Genomic DNA, 25,122 nt, shown 5'->3' on the forward strand with positions numbered 1-25,122 from the left:
AATAATTCAAATGTAGGAACTGAAAAGCTAATTTATTAAAAAAATGTACAAGTCTTTAAATTAAAAAAAGTGCGTCTAGCGTAGTACATATAACAGAAGTGATACGTTCAAGGCAGACAAAGAAAGAGGGAGAGACCCGAGAGAGAATGAGAGAGAGAAGGAATATATATCTAAATAAATTCACAACATTTGCAGAGAATACAAATAGACAAAATTTACAAAAAACGGGGAAGGGTCGACCGGTGTAGGTAAACGCCGGACACAAACCGTGGCAACAACGCGCGTTTATCACCCGCACAAACGCAGCAATTCCAGGACCGCAGCAACGGCACATATTACCACAAGGCAATACCAATAAATCCGACGCCGGAATGGATAGCACTTTATAGTACCCACAAGCACTAGCCAGGAAACGGAAATAAGTGCCAGGAAATAGGCACAAAAAAAAAACACAAACGCCAAAAAATTGGGACCAAAAAACGCCCCAAACAGTAGGCACCAAAAATATATTTCCTAGAAGTTTGCACCAACAAACAAGCGCCAAAAAGTGGGCATTGTTATTTCTCACTAGAAATTAGCAACCACAAGCAAAAACTCGGGGAAAATAGCCTAAAGTGTATCTAAGATTATATAAGGTATAGCTCTCTCTCTCCTTTTCCTCTACGATATTTGTTTTTTTCTCTCTCGCGGAACGAAAATTCCCAAAACGTTGCATAGCCTTGAAATTTTACTCTCCATTCTCGCTCGTCTATCGACGCCTGAAACGTCTTAGTTCAAAATTAATTTATTTCCATTTTGGAAGTTGTCCTTCTTTGCTAATTTCATAAAATTAAAAATTCTTTCAATGTAAAAAAAACATATACAAATTTTTTGCAAGAAATTTTAAAATTGCTAAAAACTTTCTGGCTTGTAATTTTTTTTGAGAAAATGCCCGAGGCACAATTTTTTTTTAAATAATCAATTTTTGCATTATTAAAATAGTGTTTTCTATTAAAAAAATTGCAAAATTTTTATATTCGGAGGCTTTTTCCTAGTTTTTTTAAGTAAATAATTCAAATACAACAGTAAAATAATATAGTTTATTTGTTTACCATTCAAAAGAATGTCTTACCAAGAAAATTGTTCCAAAAATTTAAAAATATCTGAAATTTAATACTTGCATTGAATTTATAGATAAAAGAAATTTTTGGGGATTATTATAGTTTTTAGCCTGTACACACTAACACAAGGTGGCGCAAAATTAATCATCCAATTTTTTTCTTGAATAACCTTTTTACTAAATTAAAAAAAAACTATTTTAAGTGATGAAAATATTTACATTTACCTTTGCGCGCTCTATTACTTATCTGTTTGCATACAGCAGCTATTTAGTTCACAAGTGTCAAATAGGATTAACGTAGAACGCCATTTGTAAAAATTATAAATCTTTCCGATAGAGTGAATAATTTTGCGCCACCTGGTAATTTCAAAAAAGATAAGAAAGCACTCAATTCAAAAGAAAATTGAAATGTAGATTTTTTGAGATTAAGATCGTTTCACAAAATACTTTTACTGCTTCTTAAAATTCACTTCTACTCTTAAAAGCTTATGCAAATTCGAAAATTTCATATTATTTTTAGAAACTTATTCTTAAGTTTTCCATGCTCTGTATAAAAAATGAAAGTACATATAAAACTGACACTCTCATATTAAAAAAAATATGATCGAGTACTGGGAATTTTCTGTTTTTTTATTACTTTTTTTCATTAAAACCTCAGCAAAATATTCAATGTTAATGTTCGATTAAAAATATAAAGAAAAAGAATTCATAAACAACACAAATAAAAATAGGCTCTCGACACTGATAAGCGACGCTGTGAAAGACCTTTGAGAGGGCCAAAGGCAGCGCACGGACGGTTACTTCCTACAAAAAAAGCTTCACGTATCACTGCGGCGTGGGAGAGGGGATTGGCCGATCGGCAGACATGGGGGCAGAGACGGTTGAATGGCAACACTATTTATGAGCACTACGGCTTGTTCGGACTGCCAATTCGCACAAAATCTACTCAACTTATTTTCAGTATAGATTTAGCATGACAAGCGAGCACATAGGACTCATTTCAGTTGCGAAATAGAGAGTTTAATGGAACGGGTATGACCTTCGAACGTTTGAAAGCGAAGTAAACATTTCGGAAGTAAAAGATTTGCGTGAAAACGACAGAAATTTAATATATTAATTGCGAGGCAAGAGTGAAAAACGAAAATTAATTTAAAAAAAAAAATAAAGCAAGAAGTGAAAAATAGAAGAAATACATTTATTTAAAACGTTAAAAAAAATTTAATTAAAAAAGTTTCTACAAACATCCTACAAAAGTTTTCGTGTTTCAAATTAAGTAAAAAGAAAGAGTTTGTCCAGCATCCGCCCCTTTTTCACGTTAGCATGGCAACAAATTTAGCACTTAAGCCATTCACATTTTGTGTGCTGTTGTTGCTGTATCTACACTTTGTTGTAATTATTGTCAAAGCAGAGCCGCAGCAACATCGTCGACAACGTCAATCATACGCCGTTGCTGATGCTGTTGACCCCGCTGATATCGATGATGAATCAAATGAGGTGACTCCAAATCAGCGATTTTCCCAGCGTCGGAGAGATGGACGTCAGCGGCATGCGGATGATGCAAATTATCAGTTCAATAATCGTCAGTTGGCAACATCGGGTTCACTGCAACTGACGCCTCGCCAACTACGTAAACAACAACAGCGGCAGCAGAAGCAGGCAAGAGGTCAAATGCGGAACGGTGAAATGCAGACGGATGGAAACAAGTGCCACATTTGGGTGCCGTAAGTGTGTGGGTGGGAGTGAGAGTGAGGGAGGCTGATTTTTACGTTTGCGTTTCTGTGTAATTTATATTATTTCCGATTGCTTAACTCATTTTTTAACTGATGCTGGCTAATACGATTTGGCAAGCGATAAGAGGCTCACGAGATCACTCAACTCGGTTATAAAGTTGTTTGATACGAGTGCTGACATTGAACTCCGTACTGTCGCTTTTTAGACGCACATATCTATTCAGGAGTGCGCTATAAAGCGCTGGTGCAGACAAGCTTTCATAATTTCGATTTAGTCTGTATGAAAATAGTATGAAAGTGTGTATACAGAGCAAGTATGTGATCGGCTTCTTTTCCGCGATTCACCGTACATCGAACTAAAAAATGTGGTTCATGGTGAAGGATCAACCTGTTATTTCTATTATCAATTTGAGTTGAAATAGAAACCTGGGATGGACGCGTGAATCATTTTGGCTCATATTAACGTACGCTCACGATGACGATAAATAGTCAAAAGCCTAGTACATAAGTACAAGTATTGTTGCAAAATCCAGATATGTCTATCATATGCGAGTAGAAGTCGAGTGATTTTTCATTTTTCATCACGATAATGCACCAGCTTACATCTCAGTAATAATGGAAATAGGCTTCCAACTAGTTTCATATCCCTCATATTCTCCCTCGGATATCTCGGACTATTATTTGTTCACCAATTTGGAAAAATTACTGGTGGAAAAAAGATTTTATTGAAACGAGGTAGCTGCAGTAACGAATTGCGCTTTCAGACTTGGACAAATCCTATTTGAAATGAACAAACTAAAACGGCGTTGGACGAAGTGTATAAGCCTAAAAGTAGACTATGTCGAAAAGTGAAAAAGGTTTATCCCAAAGAACTATATATATATATTTATAATGAGCTCCTCCTCCTATTTGTAGCGTGCGTTTTGATGTTGTTCCTCAAATGGAGGGACCTACAGTTTTAAATCGTCTCCGAACGGCAATGGTTTCTTTATGAGGCGCTTTATCATGGCAGAAACACGCTCGGAGATTTTGCATTGCTTGCCGAAGAAAAACCTTTTCTTCATTTTGGTGTTTCACGCAGACTCTAACCTACGTTTTCTCCGAGTTTCGAATGGTAGTCACGCACCAACCCATTTGGCTCCGCCCGCCAAAACAATTACGAAGTTTTATTTTAGCACGAACTTTTTAAACGACCCTTGTAGTTTGTACTTTTCAAGAGTTTCGTATCTTATCAGAGTTTATACCAACATTTCTTTTGTTTTCTTTAAATTTTGCATGTATGAACGCATTTTTTATAATTTTAGTTTTTCAGACTTTGCATTTCTTTCGAAAAAAGGATTCACCCATAATCTCGACATTCTTCTTTCTTTTTCATCGTATAGATCAATCGCATTTTTTCAATCAATCGAGAGCGCGAGCTCAACGTACGGGCTTACTTGACGACATTTTCAAAATGTGGATAACATAACAAATGCATTCCCATGGCAGCCGGTTCTACGTTACCGGAATGACTCGGGTTTTTCCCGACTAAGGGCTGCCGCCGTATCCCACCCCCCAATCTTTCGTCACAGGAGCAACTCATTGCAGCACGTTTGCTCCAAATACTTCTCTTCCGGGCTGGCGTCGAACCCAACCCCGGACCAGAAATATTTTACTGCTGCATTTGGCACAAACGGCTCCACCCGAACTCCACCTCGGTTAGGTGTAACAAGTGCAACGGGTGGTGTCATCTTAAGACCTGCTCAGGCCTTAAGACTCACAGGGAGTGATCCACAAGGTATGTGGCCATGTCTTGCTCCCGCCCTCAGGCGGCCCCTGCCTCAACGGCGATACTGTCCTCAGTGTCGGCACGTCAAACTGCCGCCACCAACAACACCTCAACGGTAAGGAGCCCCCACGTGCAACACAACTCCCTCACTGACCCACAACCCTCCTGCTCCTATCCCAGTGCGGGGACAAACCAGCAGCTCTTGGTCCCCCGCACAGTCTGCTCCCCGCACAGACCGTAGTTCCTCGGAACTTGACAACTGTCCAACGCAATTCTTGCAGTGGCTGGTGCCATTTTCGGGGGTGCTTCCTCAAGTCGTTTGCCGGCAGCACTTAGGGCAAAGAAAAAGAAATGTTGCTGTCGACTTTCAAAGCAATAGGCCGACCGGTTCTTAACTATGCTGCGCCTGTCTGGTCCCCTGGAACCAGTGATACGCAGTGGACGAAGCTCCAGACCTGACAAAATACTGCAATTAAGACCGCGACAGGATGTCTCCTGATGTCCCCCATACAATACCTGCACGACGAGGCTCACATGCTTCCTGTGAAGGCGCATAACAAACTGCTCAGCAAATAGTTTCTGCTAGGGTGTCACCGTAGGCCTCACCCATGCAGACACCTGCTTGAGCCTGAGCCACCTCCCAGGCACATCAGGAGGCACTTCCTCAACTACGTGGACGAGATCCTGGACAAAAGAGACAGAATACTCCAGGATCGGACAGTGTACAGACAGGCCATAAACGACATTCATCGGGAGACCCTTACCCCTTCTTAAGCTCCCTACCACCGAATGCCGCTATCGGAGTCCAACCACCACCAATTGCAGACGAAGAGCTCCAGGTTCCCCGAGAGTCCCGCGTAACCTTGGCACAATTACGTTCTGGATACTGTAACAGGTTAAACTCCTACTTATCCAGAATCGACGCCGGCATACTAAACATATGTCCGGCATGTGAAGGCACCCCGCACGACACTAACCACCTTTTCACATGCCCCATCAAACCCACTCATCTAACACCTCTCTCCCTCTGGACCCAACCCGTCGAAACAGCTAGTTTCCTGGGCCTACCGTTAGATGAGCTAGACGAAGACGAACGGTGATTACACTACACTGACAGGGCAAAGATACTGCTACAACAACAACAACAACAACAAATCCCTCACATAAAATACTACCATTGCTTTCAGTCAAATTTGCTACACGTTATAAAACTAACAATTGCGTGCCGAGATGTTGAGTAGTCCACATATTTAATCATCGTGATCATCATCATCATCATCAACCCCGTCATATGATTAGTGTTTAATTTTGGTTTTTTACATTCACTTCAAATTATGCTGACAAATTCTACTAATTCTTCCATTCATTACCCCTTGCAGTGCCGAGCTCGTTCAGAAGTATCCATACGCCGAACGCATCCAACTCGATCAACAGAACCAGCAACAAAAGATTGAAGTCTGCTGCACTGGATATACACCAATGCGTTGGCGTGGTAATACCATTTGCCGGCCGGTGTGTGAGAATTGCCGCAATGGCCGCTGCGTCGCACCTAATGAATGTGAATGCTTCGAGAACTTCACGGCTACTGATAATGGCGATTGTGTGTTCACTTGTCCGGTGAGTTGTCTGAACGGTCGCTGCTTTCTCGACGGCACCTGTCAATGTGATCCCGGCTTTAAGTTGGATGAGACGCGAAAGTTTTGTCGGCCCATTTGTAGCAGCGGCTGTGGCATGAATCCCCGACACAATTGCACCGAACCAGAAGTATGTGGCTGTGCGAAAGGATATCAGTTAACGGATGATGGCTGTCAGCCAGTATGCGAGCCGGGCTGTGGTGAGGGCGGTGAGTGCCGAGAGCCCAACGAATGTGACTGTGCGCCAGGCTATGAGCTCAAGGATGGCGTTTGTCAGCGCGAATGTTATCAGTGAGTGTTTGCTATACATAAATGCCTTGCAATTGCATGGAATATTTCTGCTAAAACTATGTATTTTCTTTGTAGAAAATGTGACAATGGCATTTGCTACAGCAATAATCGTTGTATCTGTAATCCTGGTTACACATATCACGAACGTTCAACGCAGTGTGTGCCGAATTAGTTTTAATTTTATATATTTCTGTAGGTGAATCTATATTAATAAAGTAAAAATAAAAGTATGTGTGATAATCATAATTGTATTGTGATAATAATTATAAAAAAAATTAACTTATGTGATTTAATTAAAATAGTTTTGTGAATTAAACCTGATTAAATGGATCTAAATAGTTCTTCTGCATTTAGAATAAGAGCCTAAATGATTTAAAAAAAAAATAGAAAAAATGTAGTTTTTTAGAATATTTAAAATTACTTACGCTCTTCACTGCTTACTATGTGCCAGTTACCAATGCATATGTGCTTCTAAGTGTTATATTTATCTACCTATTTGGGAGCAAAAATACTTAGAAGTATATGTTAGTTCGCACATTAGTTTTCTACTTATACACGATAGGCAGAGAATGCCATAACATTACCTTTAGTTAACAGCAAGAGCGTTAAGCTAATTCTGTGAACTTACAGTGGTTGAATGCTGTGAAACCTTGCATATTTCTAGGGAGTGCTGTTGAACTCAATGCAACAGTTTCAACGAGTAACGAGTAAGATTAGTAAAGTACCTAATGCACATGCACTTGCCGTAACCACTACTATTTCGCATTCGTTCAATTTCTTCTTATATCCACCCGCAAATGCAGGTGCCAGGCTTTTTCTTCCATATAAAAAAATCGAGATTGCACTTTGCATGGAAGAAAAAGTATGTACCTCAGCTCCTCCTTTCCTCTTCCTACACAGTTTTGAGGCAATTTTTCTTTTGTCAATATATATTTCTTCAGTTCTACGGATTTTCCTAGTCGTCCAGTCCTTTTTCGATTCGCTTTTCGTTTCTATGACTCTTCCGCATTCTTCAATACGATTTACAAGTACATAACTTAACTTAACTTTAACTCTCAAAATTCACATTACACCTCTGCAAATAATAGGAACCTACAGGAGAACAATTACTGTTGAAATAATTTTGTTATTAGGTGAGAAGTCGGACCCAAATCTGTGTAGTTTTACTTTTTTTTACTATTTTGTTACAATATTTAAACAGATTTTAGATCCACTTGGACATATCAGTGCTTAGTGCTTGATGAATTCGCTCTTTTGACCTAAAATTAAATCTCTGCAACAGCTTTATAACTAAATAAAGCACTAAATTGTATTTTCCCCATTATGCTTACCTCAGATATTAAAATCCATATGTTAAACATCATTACTTTTTTTAATTTTACTATTAAAATACTGCTCAATGCTTAGTTTATGGCACGACATAAATAATTCATTTAATTTAGAATCCACAATATCTCTTCTAGGCATAACAAAGCTTACAATACAAGAAATCTCATCAATATCTGGTTTAGTACGATCCTTCTCTGGAGGAATGCAGAGATCGCCAAAAATTAGACCATTACAATTTCATAAGTAAGCGTAGGGGAATATCGTGTGCGCCTGAAAATAAATTTAAAACATACTTTTAATATAGAATTTTTATTGCTTTTTTTTGTGATGAGGATTTTTTCTATATTAACCTCCTTTTTATGTAAGCTGTAAGTGCAAGTAAAAGGTACATGAACAATATTGCAGAAAATTTTAGTTCGTTTATATCAAAAAACTCCTAAAGCCGCATGCTGTGTTGGCCTGCTCCAAGCTTTAAAATTTGTAATTGATTGAATTGATATCGATCCACCAATCGCCTAGCGAGTAAATGAATAAAATAAAAATTTTCTCTCGAACACAGCGTTGCATATAATTTGACAGCATTGCTTAACTTTCGCTTTGATGAACTGCTATGTAATCCCATTACTTTTCTAGTTATCTCGCCTGAAAGTATGCAAAATCTAATAGGAAGCACTGGACTGAAAGCATGACTAAGCGACTATAGACAACGCATCTTAAACAACGCTACACTGTGGTTGCTCTGCGCTTGGCAGGCAGCAGAATTCTCTTGTGAGCAGAGAAGTGGCGAATCGAAGTAAAGCAGAAAAACATTTTTTTACACTCGAAATATTTTTATTCAATTGAAATATTTTTTTACATAACCCAGAACTACCAACTTTACCACAGCCATACAAATTCAACTCATTTTAAAATCATTTTGACGTCACCACTTGGCATAAAAGTTGACCCAAAACAAATTCGCTCAGCAGTTTTCCTGAATATTTCACAAGAAATATAGCTTTAATACTTAATTCAATGCCACTTTTTATATTAATTAATTATTTGCGAAAAAAAACATACAAGCATTTTACTACAATAAAATATTTTTTTAAAAGTGGCGTGAAAAGTGGAAAAGGTCTTAAACGGACTTTTTTTGTTAAAAATTAAATTTTTTTAAATTATAGTCTTCCTAATCAGATAAGCCTTGAATGTGTAGTAGTAGCAACCTCTCGGCCGCTTCACCCACCTGTTTCGTGTCGCGTTTGGTATATACGAACGCACAGGTAAACAATTGCCATTAGCATTATTGCGATGAATATTGAGCCGGCAATGAGCAACCACAGAGGCTCTTCATTGCCGTCGGCTCTATAGTGAATTGAGGTGGTCCTGTTTAATCCGCATGTAAAGGTTGTTATTGCCTCGCCATCTGTGTATGCTATCTGTTTGTCTGCTTCATTACAATGAGAAAATTTGGCATCAATGCACGTATCATTGTCCAAGCCACATATTTCAAAGCACAGATCCGAACCCTCCTTTTTCCAACAATAACACACTTCTGTACACCCCGCCAAGCTATCTTGTGGCACCGGCGTCTCTTCATTGGTTGTTGTTAAAGACTCTGCGGTTAGACTTTTAGTGAACCAGTCCACGATGTAGGCGGTAGAAGTTATTAATGACGTAGTTGTTTGTATATTTATTGTAGTTGTTTCTGGAGTTGTAAATGGAGTTTCCGTTGTTGTTCTACTTGTCGTAATTGGTACACATTCATCCATTTCTGCCGTGGATTCCAACTCAAAGCCCTCTTCGCACAAGCATGAACCCGGTGCTATGCATTTGCCCTGTTTACAGCTGCGTTCACAGTGTGGCTGGCACATGTGCGCTAGCGTTGCATTATCATGTGGCACGTAACCTTCATGGCAGCGGCACTGGTCCGGCGCAACGCAATCGGCGTGTACACACTCGGGTATGCACATCGGCTCGCATTCGTGTGCACTGAGCGCATCGCTGCTCGCATTGTGCTTAGGTTTGTATTTGTCACGGCAGAGACAAATTCCTGGTGCAGCGCACTCCGCGTTGATGCAGGCTTTCGTGCAGATAGGTTCGCATTTGCTGTAGTCAGCCGCCGATAGGCGGTAGCCTTCATCGCAGGCACAAATTTCTGGCTCAATGCAGCGTCCGTGCTGGCAACTTTTTGTGCAGACGGGTTCACACACACCTTGAGCGCCCATTAAGTAACCGGGCTGGCAGACGCAAACTTCCGGTGCAAAGCAGATGCCATGCAGACAGCCATTCGTACATTTGGGCTGACAGTAAGGCTGTTGTGAGATCGTTGGCTCATTGTTGGTGTGTGTGCCATTCACGTGCTCGTAGCCATCAAAACATTCGCACACGTTCGGCGCCACACATTTACCATTGATACTGCAATTCTGCTGGCATTGCGCTTGGCAGTAGGGACGATGTTGCGACAGATGACTCATTTCATAGCCTGGCGCGCACTCGCATTCGTTCGGACGCATGCAACTAGCGTGCAATGGACAATGCTCCTCGCACACTGGTACACAAGTGCTAATATTGGTTGATTCCACCCCGAGAGTGAGCATAGTGTAGCCCTCTTCACAGCGACACACTTCAGGTGCCACGCAACTGCTTTGTGCTGGGCAACCGTCACTGCAAACTGGCACGCACTCTTCACTGCTAACCTCTGTGGTCAGCTCAACGCCACCCGTCTGTGTTGATTTCAAAGTGTAGCCAGTGCGGCAAGCGCATAGACCTGGCGATTGGCAGTAAGTGTTCAAAGGACAACCATTTTTACATACAGGCGCACATTCTTGCCCATCGGCGGTGAGTCTGTAGCCCGGTAAGCAGCTACAAGTCTGTGGGGCGGTGCAGTTGGCATGATTTGGACAGGGAGTGATACAAATCGGTTCACAAGTGTTATTTCGAGTTCGATAGCCTTCATTGCATTCGCACTCAGAAGGTTTGGTGCAAGTGCTATATGCCGGGCACTCTGGATCACATATCGGCTTGCAGACGATGGTAGCCTCATAGGAAATGGTGGAGCTGTAACCGGAGTTACAACTACAACGGTTGGGATCACTGCAGTGACTATTATCCGGGCAAGCCGGTATGCAAATCGGTACACAGGTGGAGTTCCTCTCAGTGTAGCCGGAGCAGCAAACTTTCACAATTTGGGGTTCAGTGTAATACTGAAAGAAAAAAATGAAAACTGTGATGAACATTTTGAAAAGGAGTAAAGAGCCTTGAAGGAAAGTATTTTTTATTATTATTTATTTTTTAATTTTGGCTACATCAACTAATGTAAAATAAAGCTGACTTTGTTTTGTTCTGAGAACAAAAATTTAGAATAAATGATATGAATTGGCAGCTCCTAACGCAATTGCGAAACTCGTTAAAATTAATTAGACAACGCTTAGTCCAATGGCAACCGGATTCATGGACATTTTTCTAATGACGACCGCCGAGTGTATTTCTGCTTTGAAAAATCTTCTAAGAGAAAACCGGCTATCGTTGGGAGGCGGCGTAAAATTGTATGTTTCACCATTTTTGGAGCAGGAACTCACCATATCTCCAGCAAAGGATGTAGGTGCCAATTATATACATATGTACAGCTTGGCCAAAAGTACTACACCCCATTACTCTCGAATTTTCCATTATAAAGAATGAAGTAATGATCTTTTATTAATAAATCAGTAGAAATAAAAGGAATTAGTGATAAGAATATAAATATTTAGTATATCCACCCTCTGATTTGATAATAACAGTAATCCTCTGTACTTATGTCGCTCCGCTCGTGAATGAAAGCATCTTTCAAGGCTGTTTGCGCTGTTATGCTGTGTTTGTTTATCTTATGTTTTAAAATAGCCCACGTGCTCTATGGAGTTTGGATCTGGAGACTCTGTTGGCCAATCTATGCTTGTCTAAAGATTATTCACACTAGACTTTTGTTCGAAGTTAATTAATTACATACTTATTTTGGGGCTTTATTTTAAAAGATGTATATACAGCGCGGCAAAAATTCCCCAAATATTCGCTTCAGTATCAATCAAACTGTGAATACCAATTTATACACCACCACCTTGGCTACTTGGCCCCACAAGATCTATTCAGATTTCTTGGCAGATCGGGTAGATTTAAAGAAAATTAAAAAAGGAACAATGCACTTAACCGTGTCTGAGTGCTGTACCTGCTAGTCTGTCCCGATAAAAAACAAAATATATATATACATTGCACAACCCTTTCTTTCATTGAAGGGCTAACGTGTCCTGGACACCCCGCTGTGTTGGAATCATAGTGTCGTTTCTTAGAAATTTAGAGCCAGCATTAGTCTGCCTTTGTTTTTTATTTTCCGATGTTAAAATGTTTAAAATTATATTCAATTTAATTGAATAATTGAGTGGAGCCACGCCGATTGCAATAGGACCAGCTCGTTTTTATTTTCTTTAGCTGGGCGATAAAAGTGATCTATTTGTGGAACCCCATCAGGACGCACACCACAAATAGAAGGAGGAGCTCGGCCAAACACCTAACAGAAGTGTACGTGCCAGCTACTTTATTTTTTATTTTTTTATTTAGGAAAGTCCATAAACGCGGACACCCTATAGTAATATCAGTTTCACCGCCATTTTATAAAGTCATTACATGCTTTTATGTGAGCAGCCTTAAGATATACCAATGAACCTTCTCCAAAAATGCAAGGCTTTCTTCTTCCAGAGAGCATAAATAATATGAACGTCTTAAACTCTTTAGTTCCCTTTTAGAATGAGCAATATCGGTATTTCAAGTATTTACAGCGAGTTAATTGGAGATCAATCACTTAACAGTCAAAATGCCTAAAGTCGCAAAAGCTAGCAATAACTTTACTTTGAAAATTTAAGTCATCTGTTCATGTTTTACTTTTATTTTAAGAATAGATTTTTTTTTTGGAATTTATGGCTGAATGCAGGAAGAAACGAATATTCCGCGGATTCACCGACCCTCGGCTAAGGAAGCCGTAATATGTATTTGCTTTATAAATCATAGTTTTTTAGCTGATATGGGCACTTGTGGGGCACTGATACTAACATCTGGTTCCTGATTCGTGCGGCTTTTGTTTCGCCGCACTCGAAAATTAAACCACCAATGTCCCGAGACAAGACCGATCCATGCTAGCAAAGCCGTTATCATTGTTAACTTGGTTAAATGCATTGCACTAACAAATAATTAAGAAGACGAAAAAGAAAGACGACGTTTTCCACAATATTTGACGTTTTGTAAATATTTTCATATATTAACTTTTCTACTAACGCGTTGGTTTTTTATGCCTCTTTCCGTTTTACAACAAGTTTGATCAACGTTTTAATGTGAACTGAAGGGTCTGCATCATAAAACTAGGCATGTAAACCGAAAAAGTGCTCTTGCGAAATTAAATAAAAAACGAGAACTAATCTATCATTAAAAATAAAATGCTAAACTGCTTAAATTCCTATTCACTATTAAGTCACAATAAAAATTTAATACAGTATTTAGCTCTTTATCGCTGTATGAATTGCATCAAGTCGCCAGCGGCAGGCGCAATTTAAGCAAAACAAAATGTACCAGTACAAATACTTCGTATATAGTTCGAATACGTATGTACCTATATGTATATATCAATGTACAGGGTGGCTGATAAAAGCCGCTACCAAAAAAAAATTGAATAACTTTTTTTCTTTTTAAGTTATCTGTTCCATTTTTGTTTTAATTTGCAGATTGATCTTTAAAATTTATTAAAATGGATAACTGGGACACGCAAACAAGAATTTGGATAGTCCGCCGCTATCACGCACTGGAGTCCGTAGTTTTGGTACAGAGAGAGTACAGGCGGATGTTTGATGGCGATCCCCCGAGCAGATGGACCATAATGAGACTGGTGAATAATTTTGCTGAGCAAGGAACAGTCGCAAGAAGGCCTTATCATCGAAACCCACCAGTTCGGACGGAGGAAACGATCGCTGCTGTAGCTGCAGCTATACAAAGCAATCCAAGGGTTTCAACAAGAAGCTTATCTGCTCAACTTAGTGTCAGCCGACAGTCTTTGCAAACAATAATGCACAAAGATTTATACTTATTTCCCTACAAAATTCAAATGGTTAACAAACTGAATGCAGCAGATTTGCCGATTCGCTTGGAATTTTGCCAGAAGATCCTGCAAATGGTGGAAGAAGACCAAAACATGTTAAACTGCCTTTTCATGTGTGATGAGGCCCATTTCGATTTAAACGGCAATGTGAACAAACAAAATTGTCGAATATGGAGTACTTCTAACCCACAGATACTCCACGAGACGGAATTGCATCCTCTTCGCGTGACAGTGTGGTGTGCGGTTTCTTCACGCTGTAATGTCGGGTCTTATTTTTTGGAAGAAAATGGTCACACCGTTACGGTTACTGGAGACCGTTATTTGAAAATGCTGAAAGAATTTTTCTATCCAGAACTACGCCGAAAGAGAATTCTTTCAACTCTGTGTGGTTTCAACAAGATGGGGCAACGTTTCACATAGCCCAGACTGTTATGACAGAGTTGCGACGAAAATTTCCCAATAATCTGATTTCAAGAAACTCCGAATTTCGTTGGCCCCCCAGGTCGCCTGACCTTATTCAATTATTTTTAAAACTAGTTAAGCTACATTTAGTAAAATTTAATGACCTTCAACTTGAAAAAAAAATAAATGAATTCCATGCACTAAAAAAAAAGTTATTTGAGTTTCTTAATGTAGCAAAATTCATCAGCCACCCTGTATTAGGGATGCTAATGTACTTTACAGGTACCGAAAGATTTCGGTACTAATCCCAGGATCCCGAGATCCTTTTAACGTTGAATTTAAGGAAGTATGCAGAATGCATAGAGAAATAAAAACTTGTTTATAACACAATTTATTTATAATAGAAGTATTTCAAATTCCAAGAAATCTTTAAATTTACTTTTATACTCGTGTTAAAATATGATTTAAATTGATTTGAATTGAATAAATTTACTTTGAAAATTCAAGTCATCTGTTCATGTTTTACTTTTATATTTAGAATAGATTTTTTTTTGGAATTTATGGCTGAATGCAGGAAGAAACGAATATTCCGCGAATTCACCGACCCTCGGCTAAGGAAGCCGTAATATCTGCTTTATAAATCATAGTATTTCAGCAGATATGGGCACTTGTGGGGCACAGATACTAACATGTGGTTCGAAATCCGAGCCGTATCTGGTTCGCTGCACTTGAATATTTAACCAATTATAGGTCCAGTAAGTCTCTCGCTTTGTCACCGCCATCATACGAGATTTCGTTATATATTTACGTTGAACACACCATTGTCCCGAGACAAGACCGATCCATGCTAGCAAAGCCGTTATCATTGTTAACTTAGTTAAATGCATTGCACTAACAAATAATTAAGAAGACGAAAAAGAAATACGACGTTTTCCACAATATTTGACGTTTTGTAAATATTTTCATATATTAACTTTTCTACTAACGCGTTCGTTTTTTATGCCTCTTTCCGTTTTACAACAAGTTTGATCAAAGTTTTAATGTGAACTGAAGGGTCTGCATCACAAAACTAGGCATATAAACCGCAAAAGTGCTCTTGCGAAATTAAATAAAAAAGAGAACTAATCTTTCATTAAAAATAAAATGCGAAACTGCTTAAATTCCTATTCACTATTGAGTCACAATAAAAATTTAATACAGTATTTAGTTCTTTATCGCTGTATGAGTTGCATCAAGTCGCAAGCGCCAGGCGCAATTTAAGCAAAGCGAAATGCACCAATACAAATATTATATTTCGTATTTAGTTCGAATGCGTATGTATATGCATATATCAATGTATTAGGGATGCTAATGTACTTTACAGGTACCGAAAAATTTCGGTACTAATCCCAGGATCCCGTGATCCTTTTAACGTTGAATTTAAGGAAGTATGCAGAATGCATAGAGAAATAAAAACTTGTTTCTAACACAATTTATTTATAATAAAAGTATTTCAAATTCCAAGAAGTCTTTAAATTTACTTTTATACTCGTGTTAAAATATGATTTAAATTGATTTGTATTGAAAACTGTATCACTAATATCCACGAATTTGATACCATATCTCAACTCATTCAGTCGAGCTGAGCAAGCATTTCTCGTTTAAAGTTTTTAAAAATTAAGCTAAAAAAGTGAGCTTGTTGGAATAAATGGCATACAGAGTTGCCAATATTCGACGGACCCATCTGGCAACCCTGTATCTTTTGACAGAGACGTCAGATCGCTTAATGACATGGAACAGTACGCACCACGCGAGCGCTCCCAAATTGTTGAAATTTACATTCAACAAAAGAAGTCAATTGTGAAAACTCAACGTGGCCAAAATCAAAACCGACCAAGGATGAGAATATTGCTCTTGTACGGGCCAGTGTTGAGACGTCGCCAAGGACATCCCAAAATCGCCATTCTCAGCAGTTGGGCATTGCTCGGACCACTTTACAACGAATTATCTGCATTGATTTGCATTTATTCCCGTATAAGATTCAATTGACGCAAAGATTGTTGCCTGCGGACAAGCCTCATCGTTGGAATGGGCTCAAAGAGTTATCGGACTCCGTCGGGTCCGTCGAATATGGGCAACGCTGTACTTTAAACTACCAAAAAAAAATAAATAAAAAAATATATGAAAATAATGAGAATTTGTATCAGAAATAGAGATGGGCATATTAAGAACGAATTACAATAAATAAAAAAGTTTAAATTGTTAAGTTTTTGCTTTCCCCAAGTATTTTTACAATTCCTTCCTTATGACATTTTACGCTCCACTAGTTGAACCTGGAATTGACTTACGGGCTACTTCTTTACTTTAAGTAGCATACCTCCTTGAATAGCTTAAAATACTTACTAATTCTTAAAAGTTTAGTTGTCAGTTTTTCCAGGACAGTTGTCATACAAATTTTTATATCTTTTCCTGGTGTGGAGTAGAAAACACTTAGTGAAAAATCCTAAAATCAGAGCTTTATCAAGCAGCCATCTTTAACTGTCAGGGCTTGGTTCAAATTTTATTACTGATTTTTATTAATAGGTGTACCCTTGAGCTAAAAACCGGAAAAAATTGGATCTTGAACTAACATAAAAGAAAGTGGGCGCTTAAGCAAAAAAAAAGAAAAAAAAGTTTTATGTTTAAAATCGAATATCTCAAAAGTAGTTAGGTCTTGAACATCGTGTCATGTAACCAAATTAATCAGAAATGCTCCAAAAATAATCTCCTCTAGCTGGTAACCCTATATATTACAATTGAAAGCGTAAATGAGTGGGCTTGAGCAGTTTCATTGCACTTACTCGAATATGTTGTTGTTGTTGTTGTTGAAGTGGTTGAGTATTTCCACTGAAATAATCCTAATTAGTGACCAGCACCGTTTTACTACCACCGTCCTCGTATAATGATGTTTGTTTTTTTTTCTTTCTTTTTTTTTTTGTTCTAAGTGAAATCCATTTAGTGAAGTCCAAATTCTTTATCTCGATGTATGAGGTCTCATTAATTTGCTGCAGGAAAGGCTTACCAAAAGCAGTGTCGTGCCCTAGCTAGCCCTGCACATTCACATAAGTAGTGGAAAAGGATTTCCTTCACCCCTTCCGCTTGACAGCTCCTGCAGATAGGATTTAAGGGTAGGTTGAGTCTAGGTGCATGATCCCCTACTTTCCAATGGCCTGTAGGGGTTGCATTGATGCGTGTAATGTTTGGCCGGGAGCATCCTAACAGATCGTTCGTCCTTTGGATTTTGTATGACGGCCATGTGTTTTTTGTTGTAATACATGTAGTTAGTTGCTTCCATCTTCTTTCGGCTAAAGCATGATAGTGTGAAGCTATGGATGCTTTTAATGTGTTGAGTGGGGTGGAGACTGCCACCGCCTCTGCTATTTCTAGTATCGAGCCTTTTCTTGCTAGTTGCTAGCTCATCCGCTATCTCATTACCCCGTATGTTCCTGTGACCGGGAACCCATATCAAAGTGACTTCAAGCCAATGACTGAGCAATTCCAGCTCCTCTCTACACTGTAAGACTAGTTTGGATGAAATGGAGTTGGAGTCCAAGGCCTTTATAGCTGCTTGACTGTCTGAGAAGATCTACTCTTGCACCAACTTCCTTGTAGATTTGCATGCTTCTCTGATCGCTAACAGTTCTGCCTGGAACACGCTGGCATAGTCAGGAAGACGAATTGACTGAGATGGGTTGAGTGGCTCCGAATGGAAGTCAGCTCCCACACCACAGTTCATCTTAGAACCATCGGTATAGATTTCAATATCGTATCTTCCAATCACCTTCCCTTTGGGTGGGAAACGTACCGTGAGCCTTTCTTGAAGGTTAGGTCGGGGACTGTGTAGTCTGATTTGTTTTTGAACTCGAATATAAAATTGCCCCTTTTTGCCCTGATAAAAACCAAGGCTGAGCAACATTGAATATTGAGAAGCAGGATTTGCTCCTCACGAAACGCCCAGAAAAATTGTGCTAAGGAGTTGTGTTTTTATATATTTTTGTTTTATTTTCTTATATCAATCATTACTTTCAAAAGTACCTTGCACTCGTATTCTTATTTTTTTTGTAAGGGTTTCTGAGTATTTTTCTGTATTAATTAACAGGCGATTTTTAAAGTCAGTTTATCGTAAATTTTAAATGGTTTTATTTCACGACAACGAAATTTTACTCACATTAAAAACATTATGTCCCAAGGCGAATCTCGGGATCCCGAAATTACTTTTCAAAAATCCCGAAATACTGGGATCGCGAAATTACTTTTCAAAAATCCCGAAATATCGAGATCAAAATTTTCCGCTAATATTGGCATCTCTGGTATGCATGTATGTATTTACATAACTATTATTGTAAGTACAAATTGTGGCCATAGCCATACAAAGTGTGCCATTATTCTTTGGTGTAAGTTAAAGCAAAAAAGTGAAAAAAGAACAAACATAGAAACAACAAAAACGCTACCACATATTTCAAATTCTAATGCATGCTTATACATATGTACATGCACACGTGTACAATAAATATGTGGATATATACTCAGTGAACGCCTATTGTGTGTTTTGATAATTTGTTGCTTTCTTTTAAATGGCTCTTCCAATTTTCTTGCATTTAAACAAGCAAAAACCTGGCTTGCTTTACTGCGCCGATATCGCTAATTTTTTTATGTATTTTGCAGATATTTTATTAATTACTTCACAGAATGTCTTCTAAAAGGAACAGGAAAGCGGAAAAGTATTACTAGTTTACTTTATTTCTATTTGCGAAACTAAAATTACCTCTATAGCAAAAGTTTTTCATTTGTTTGAAGTCAGATATGAGGTCTGTTGAATCAATTAAGGTGTAGCCGGAATTTTCCAAAGAATTTGATTTTTTTGCATTTTCTTAAAGTATAATATCTGAAAATATTGTGTGAAAATTTGAAGTGAATCCGACAAACACTTTTTGAGTTATTCAACAATTAACAAAGGACACTCGAGTAAAAACAAAAACTTGAAATGCGTTTTTCTCAAAACTACGTTTTTTGAGCGCGTGATCACTGTAACTTAAAAACCGCTACTGCTTTTGAACATAAAAAACTTGTGCCTGATCGAAGGATTTTTTTTAAATTTCGATTTTTTTTGACAATTAATTGTCCGTTTTTCTTTCGAAAATCTGAAAAATATTTCCTGAGAATTTAATTTTTAAATTTTTTAAATTTAATTTTGAAAAAAGCTTGGATCAGGCACAAGAACATCTATTAATAGAACTAATTTCTCTTGTCTGGCTAATTTTAAATGAATCTCCAAGGACTCGTGATGATCACCGCAAGAGACTTCTGGAAAAACAGGCTCCACACAAAGGTTTTACAATTATTAATTTTGCTTTTTGAAATTTTGCTAAAATCAAGTCGAAACATGATGTATTAATGCTATGTTTTTATTTTTCTAAAATAAAGCAATTGACTAGCAAAAAAAAATTATTGAAAGTCATAATTTTTTCGCTAATATAATAACCGCTTAATAGACATGCCTCAATTAGAATGCGACGTAAGCTTAAGCGTAGATTGTATACCCTGTCAAGTGGCAACAAGAATGATATCAACGGTCGATGAACTTATAGGCTCAACAGTGCTCAATTGGGTGGCTAAGAGTTCCTACTACTTTAAGTAAATATTTACAAAAATAGTGTGCCGATCGTTGCGAACCAAACTTTCAGGAACATGAGAAAGTTTATTTGTTAATTATTTCTTCTTTCATACAGAGGGGCAGCCCTCGTTATAGGTGAATCAGCATTCTCAAGAAACACAAACACCTTAAGCAAATGTACGACCTAGGTTCGCAGGATCCTGTTTCCCGATTTAAAAGTCAAAGTGTGGGAACGTGCCGATATTATAGAAGGTTGTTTAAGGGCTATGTCAAGTTGAACAGCATACAGCCGAGAGCACAGTATAGAGCTTTGTGTATAAATTCACCTTCCGATGAAAAAGAAAATGATATTCCGCAGTAAAATACCATACAGTGGGCCGACAAAATAATCTAGTTATGATTGTTACGATTATAGTAGTTACGAACACTTTCTGAGCTAGATTTGAATGAGTATTTTTGGGATATTTCTTCATTTACTCTAATTACCCAGGAGCAATAAATTCCGGCGTGCCTGTTTTCTCGCAATTTTTTTTTTAACTGAGGTTGCATTGTATTTCGGCCTTACCGCAACTGCTTGGATTCATTAACTTCCATCGAAAATTTCACAATGTAATACTTGCGCTGGTTTTATTTATTTGCACTATTTCTTCTCAAAAATTTATTCACACTAGAACATATGAACACCAATCCCCTTCCATAGCCACCCTTAAATATCTACACGACAGTCTTCTCATTTACATCCCTCTTCGTCTGAGTTTGCCACGTCGTCTCTGGCACGGATTCGTTCTGCTCCTTTTTTATTTCATTCGCGCCTTCTTCTACCTTCTCTTCTTCTCCCTCCTCTTCATCATCCTCCACGGCGAAGTCGTTCAATCCCTTTGCTAGACGTGCAGCCACCTTTCGCATTAGATCTTCCATGCTCATCTCAATCTTCACGCATGCCCGCTGCTCGATATCGTAACGCTGGTCCACCGCTGAACAGCGTATGCGTTCGCACTTCAACGGCATGAACCACCAATTGTTGACATTCCTGAAACCTTCACGACATTCACAGCGATTCCGCGCCACACAATAACTATGTGGCGGACAACCGTCCACACAGACGGGACGACAGTCAAGTAATAGTTCATCCTTTTTATTCGGATGATGTTCCTCATAGCCAGGCAGGCATTCACACTGATTGGGCGTGGCGCAATAGCTGAAGCTTGGACAGGTCAAGTCACAGATGGGCTCGCAAAAACCGAATAGCAACGTGCGATAGCCTGCACAGCAGACATTGGTAGTCTCCCAACGTACGCGCGATTCGTATGTGATAAAGTTTTCGGTGACGGCATCTAAAGCGGTGTTTGTTGACGAGGCAACTTCATTTGTGTCTGCAGCACGTCGTATCGGCTGAGAGGTGTGCCTCACTGGCTCTTGATATTTGACGCTCACATTCTGTTTGCAATATCTGCCGGTAATGGGTAATGGTGCGACGGCGCTTATGCTGGGCAAACAACTGATCAGCAGCAAGTAAACCTTAACGATTGCTACAAGTTGAATGAGATAGCTGGCGGGCAGGTGTGTTGATGTCCATTCAACCATCGTCGTAGTGGTTGAGTTCGTTTGGCCAGCGTCCGTTTCCTGTTTAATATCAAGATCGTAATTTTCACTTGGACGAGTTGAACTATTCGTACCGCCCGCTTTAAACATTCCAGAGTAAATAATGCCATTCGTTGCTGATCAGGCGACAAATCCTCGCATGTTGCTTCGCGTATCTTTTGTTATTGTCAGCATATATTCATGCGTTTTTTATATTTTTACTTTGTTATTATTTATATTGCATGTTTATTTTTATATTTTGCTTTTGTTCGGACGCTTTTGAGTTATCAGCACTCGCGCGCCATTGTAAGTTCAACTGATAATAACAGATCGCTATGTTCATACTTCCAATCGAGGGGAGCCATACTTTGTTCAGACAAGTGTGTACTTTAGGGAGGCCTGTTTTGGTACGAAGTTTAATTAGTCCGCTGCTGAAAGTTTTCAGTTTAGTAACACAATTATAATACGTTAGATACATATAAGTAGATGATCTACTTTTTCGCGCTTAACTCAAAATCCGTAATTAAAAAACGCGATTTCCCATACAAAATTTCGCTCCCAAAAATTTGAGATTATAAAATAATCCTAGATAATAACGATACTTTTTGATATACAACCCTGTGTTTTCTGTGTTTTCGACAATTGTTATTAAGAATGTAAGGAGAAACATCAAACTAAAAACTAAATAAATTATGCGCCGGCAAAGAAAACATGTCTGTAGACATAATTCTAATAAAAAGTTTGTTAAATATTATTAATCATTTTACAGAAAAAAGCGTGTGTTCATAAACGTTTTGTCCTCTTATTATTTATTATAAAATGTAATACGAAATTCGAATGCGTATTGCTGCCATAATTTTTTGCAACCTCAGTAAACGTCGCATACGGACTTCCTCCAACTGTTTATTATTAGCAGCCAATTGCGCAATTAAATTAGCTTCTTCTCCTTGTATTTCCTTTATATCGTTAATAATAATAATTAAAGAAACCAAAATAACCGAAATATTACACCAAAATAATTTCTTTGAAGAAAAACCTCTCAAAGCAGTCAATTTCAGCTGATTGTCAATTTTGCAGGTAATCTGCCATATGTGAACGGGTAGATTAATTTGGTGGATTTATAGGTGATTAATGCATATGTGAACGTATTACTATTCTTAAAATTCGGGAACATTGGGAAATACTGCAAAGAAGTATCGAAATTATTTGCTTCGAGTAAAAAGTATTGAGTATTTACTTGCAAGCGCAGGTATCAAAGAATCACTAGATAAGAGTATCATTTCGGAAGAGGATTATTTGAAGGCAATAGTTTATAAATATTTTGAGCTGTATGGACCAATTCCCGATATCTATTCGATAGAATGTATTTTGAAGCAAAACATCTTTCTTTTCTACTCCGAACGAAGCAGAGGATGAATATGTACAAACAGGCTTGTTCCCAATAGGTTTGTCGAGTTTTTCACTGAAGGAACGGCGACCTTTTCAATCGTGAAATTGTGAAATTAACCTGAACCAGACAAAAGTTATCGAACAAAACGGCACGTGTGAGAACGTTTTACTTTACCAACGTTACAAATAATTGCTTGATATTGAAACGAAAAAATGGTTCAGGACCACCCTAAAGCATAATATGACAAACTGATGGCCCCCACGAAAGCTCAAAACCAGGCAGTATCGTACGACCTGAACAGATAAGAGCGTAATTCAAAAAAATCCACAAATATTATCGGAAGATTAGACTTAAAAGATTATTCTCCATGGCTAAATTTTTCCTTTTTGAAGTTAAGTTCCCCGACAGTTCTTTTAATTTTCAATTTAAAAAAAAATTGTCTTTTATCAAAAATTTAAGAAAAAGAAATTTAGGAAACAAAAATTTGTTTAACTCCCCCATGTATGAAGATAGGTTTTAAACGTTTGTAGGTTCAAAGTAATAAGTCTAAGGCTTGCTACGCATGCACGAGATGTAGGATTCCAGCAACATCCATTAAACATCCCGAAAAAGCGTCCGCGCTTTTATTAGAAAAGAATGTCAGTATTAATATATCGCGCGATCAATATTCATCTACATATTTATACACTACGTTCGCAAACGGAAATGGAGAATCAAATGCGGCTTAATGATTTTTCGGAGCAACGCCCTAAATAACCCACTTCAGCTGAGGATTTAGAGAAACAATGTTCTCGTAATAGAAATATGAAGAAAGGAAAAATAATTTAAAAACCTATAACGTTTGCCTGTGGGGACAGAAATTTAAAGCATGCACCTGCTAAAAAACTATTTAGTCGTTTTCTTTTTTGAAGTGAAAACTGCTTTAGAATCGTTGGGAGTGATTTGAGACTCGATGAAACGAAAAAGCGACACTACGAAGCGTTATATGTTGATATACGTATATGTGTGTGGCTGCGTACTGCTGAGCCACGCTAGTATAGTGAGTATTGTAGTATGTATACTACACTGCCTATTACTTGCTTTGGTGTTTAGTTCAAGCGTCAAACGTATGTATGTTTGTATGTATGCTAGGACGTATGTGTGCGCGCCTGCGTGTTACGGAGAGACGTGAGCAAGAAGGCATTATGTATACCTATACTACACTACCTAATACTTGCTTAGACCAAGCGCCCTACGAATGTTTGTGTGTATGTTAGTATGTCTGTGTCTGTCTAATATACGGGTTACGACGCTCATAGTAGCAACCGCGTGTGCTGTATTGCGTCCGTATTTTTATATTCGTAAATATTTTCATTTTTAAATATTTACCGCAATTGCAGGCGGTGTTGCAATATACCACAATCAAAATGACGGTGCTCGTATTGTAACTCCACAGATAGATCGAATGCACAGCAACTAGAATCACTGTCTGTTCAGCTCCCTAAAGTGGGAGAAATATGTGCATGCGAAACCAGATTGAGCAATGGAAAAACAGTTTTAATTTATATTTCATCGAATCAATCAATAAATAGCGAAAATTTAATAAAGTATACACCAGAAGTATCGCGGATACTTAGAAAAGATTACGATAAAGTTCCAATGATTTTAAGTGACGATTTTAACGTAAATTTTGCACTGGACACAGCGGTTCCTTTAATTGACTTTCTCAGTACAACATTCAATTTAAAAATGTGTAACAATCGCACTGAATCGACAACACGATCAAAAACAACAATTGACGCGGTATTTCAAAGATATGTTGACAACATCGAAACCAAAGCATTTGTATCATATTTTAGCTATCATAAGCCACTCGTATCATTTGTTGAAATTGAAAACATTGAGGATGAATAATAATAAAATGAAGAAAATAAAATATGAACTTTATAGCAATATTAAAATGAACCTATAATTATCCCGCTCCTCATGCTGCTTTCGTCTCATTCTCTCTCAGTTTGTTTTACGGAAGGTTTCACTTTTATCGGGTCTAACCGTTTGACTGGTATTTTTTTTATTATTCCTTTTTTACTCCCGTAATTGCAGTTAAGAATTTAAATTCTACTCGGCTTTGAATTTTTTTAAATGCAATTTTTTGTTTACTTTTAGCTTTTTTATGCATTTGCGGTTGAG

General features: G+C 38.1%; 3 protein-coding genes across 3 annotated transcripts; 1 reads left to right on the forward strand and 2 right to left on the reverse strand.

Moving 5' to 3' along the window:
• Nucleotides 1-1,805: 1,805 nt before the first annotated feature.
• On the forward strand, nt 1,806-6,768 carry LOC129249427 (von Willebrand factor D and EGF domain-containing protein). The gene is made up of 3 exons (XM_054889238.1): nt 1,806-2,820; nt 5,977-6,522; nt 6,598-6,768. The coding sequence occupies exons 1-3, from the start codon at nt 2,420-2,422 to the stop codon at nt 6,692-6,694; spliced, it is 1,044 nt and encodes a 347-aa protein (XP_054745213.1). The 5' UTR covers nt 1,806-2,419; the 3' UTR covers nt 6,695-6,768.
• Nucleotides 6,769-7,875: 1,107 nt separating this feature from the next.
• LOC129247275 (multiple epidermal growth factor-like domains protein 11) lies at nt 7,876-15,216 on the reverse strand. The gene is made up of 3 exons (XM_054886335.1): nt 15,040-15,216; nt 9,077-11,036; nt 7,876-8,121 (listed from the first exon to the last, which is right to left on the reverse strand). The coding sequence occupies exons 1-3, from the start codon at nt 15,214-15,216 to the stop codon at nt 8,081-8,083; spliced, it is 2,178 nt and encodes a 725-aa protein (XP_054742310.1). The 3' UTR covers nt 7,876-8,080.
• Nucleotides 15,217-20,608: 5,392 nt separating this feature from the next.
• Nucleotides 20,609-21,674, reverse strand: LOC129248200 (uncharacterized). Its single transcript, XM_054887662.1, has one exon. It carries the CDS (start codon nt 21,672-21,674, stop codon nt 20,697-20,699), a length of 978 nt encoding a protein of 325 aa, XP_054743637.1. The 3' UTR covers nt 20,609-20,696.
• Between the last annotated feature and the right edge of the window lie 3,448 nt (nt 21,675-25,122).

The sequence above is a fragment of the Anastrepha obliqua genome, chromosome 5 (genome assembly GCF_027943255.1).
Source record: "Anastrepha obliqua isolate idAnaObli1 chromosome 5, idAnaObli1_1.0, whole genome shotgun sequence".
In the NCBI taxonomy this organism is placed as follows: Eukaryota; Metazoa; Arthropoda; class Insecta; order Diptera; family Tephritidae; genus Anastrepha; species Anastrepha obliqua.

What these genes read in the sequence shown, in the direction of transcription:
- LOC129249427 (XM_054889238.1), top strand. Translation starts at nt 2,420, where the DNA reads ATGGCAACAAATTTAGCACTTAAGCCATTCACATTTTGTGTGCTGTTG. An exon ending in AAGTGCCACATTTGGGTGCC is followed by an intron (nt 2,821 to 5,976) that starts GTAAGTGTGTGG and finishes TACCCCTTGCAG; the next exon opens with TGCCGAGCTCGTTCAGAAGT. An exon ending in TGTCAGCGCGAATGTTATCA is followed by an intron (nt 6,523 to 6,597) that starts GTGAGTGTTTGC and finishes TTTTCTTTGTAG; the next exon opens with AAAATGTGACAATGGCATTT.
- LOC129247275 (XM_054886335.1), bottom strand. Translation starts at nt 15,216, where the DNA reads ATGATAACGGCTTTGCTAGCATGGATCGGTCTTGTCTCGGGACAATGG. An exon ending in GCTCGGATTTCGAACCACAT is followed by an intron (nt 11,037 to 15,039) that starts GTTAGTATCTGT and finishes TTTTTCTTTCAG; the next exon opens with TATTACACTGAACCCCAAAT. An exon ending in CCAAACGCGACACGAAACAG is followed by an intron (nt 8,122 to 9,076) that starts GTGGGTGAAGCG and finishes ATTTATTTTCAG; the next exon opens with GCGCACACGATATTCCCCTA.
- LOC129248200 (XM_054887662.1), bottom strand. Translation starts at nt 21,674, where the DNA reads ATGTTTAAAGCGGGCGGTACGAATAGTTCAACTCGTCCAAGTGAAAAT.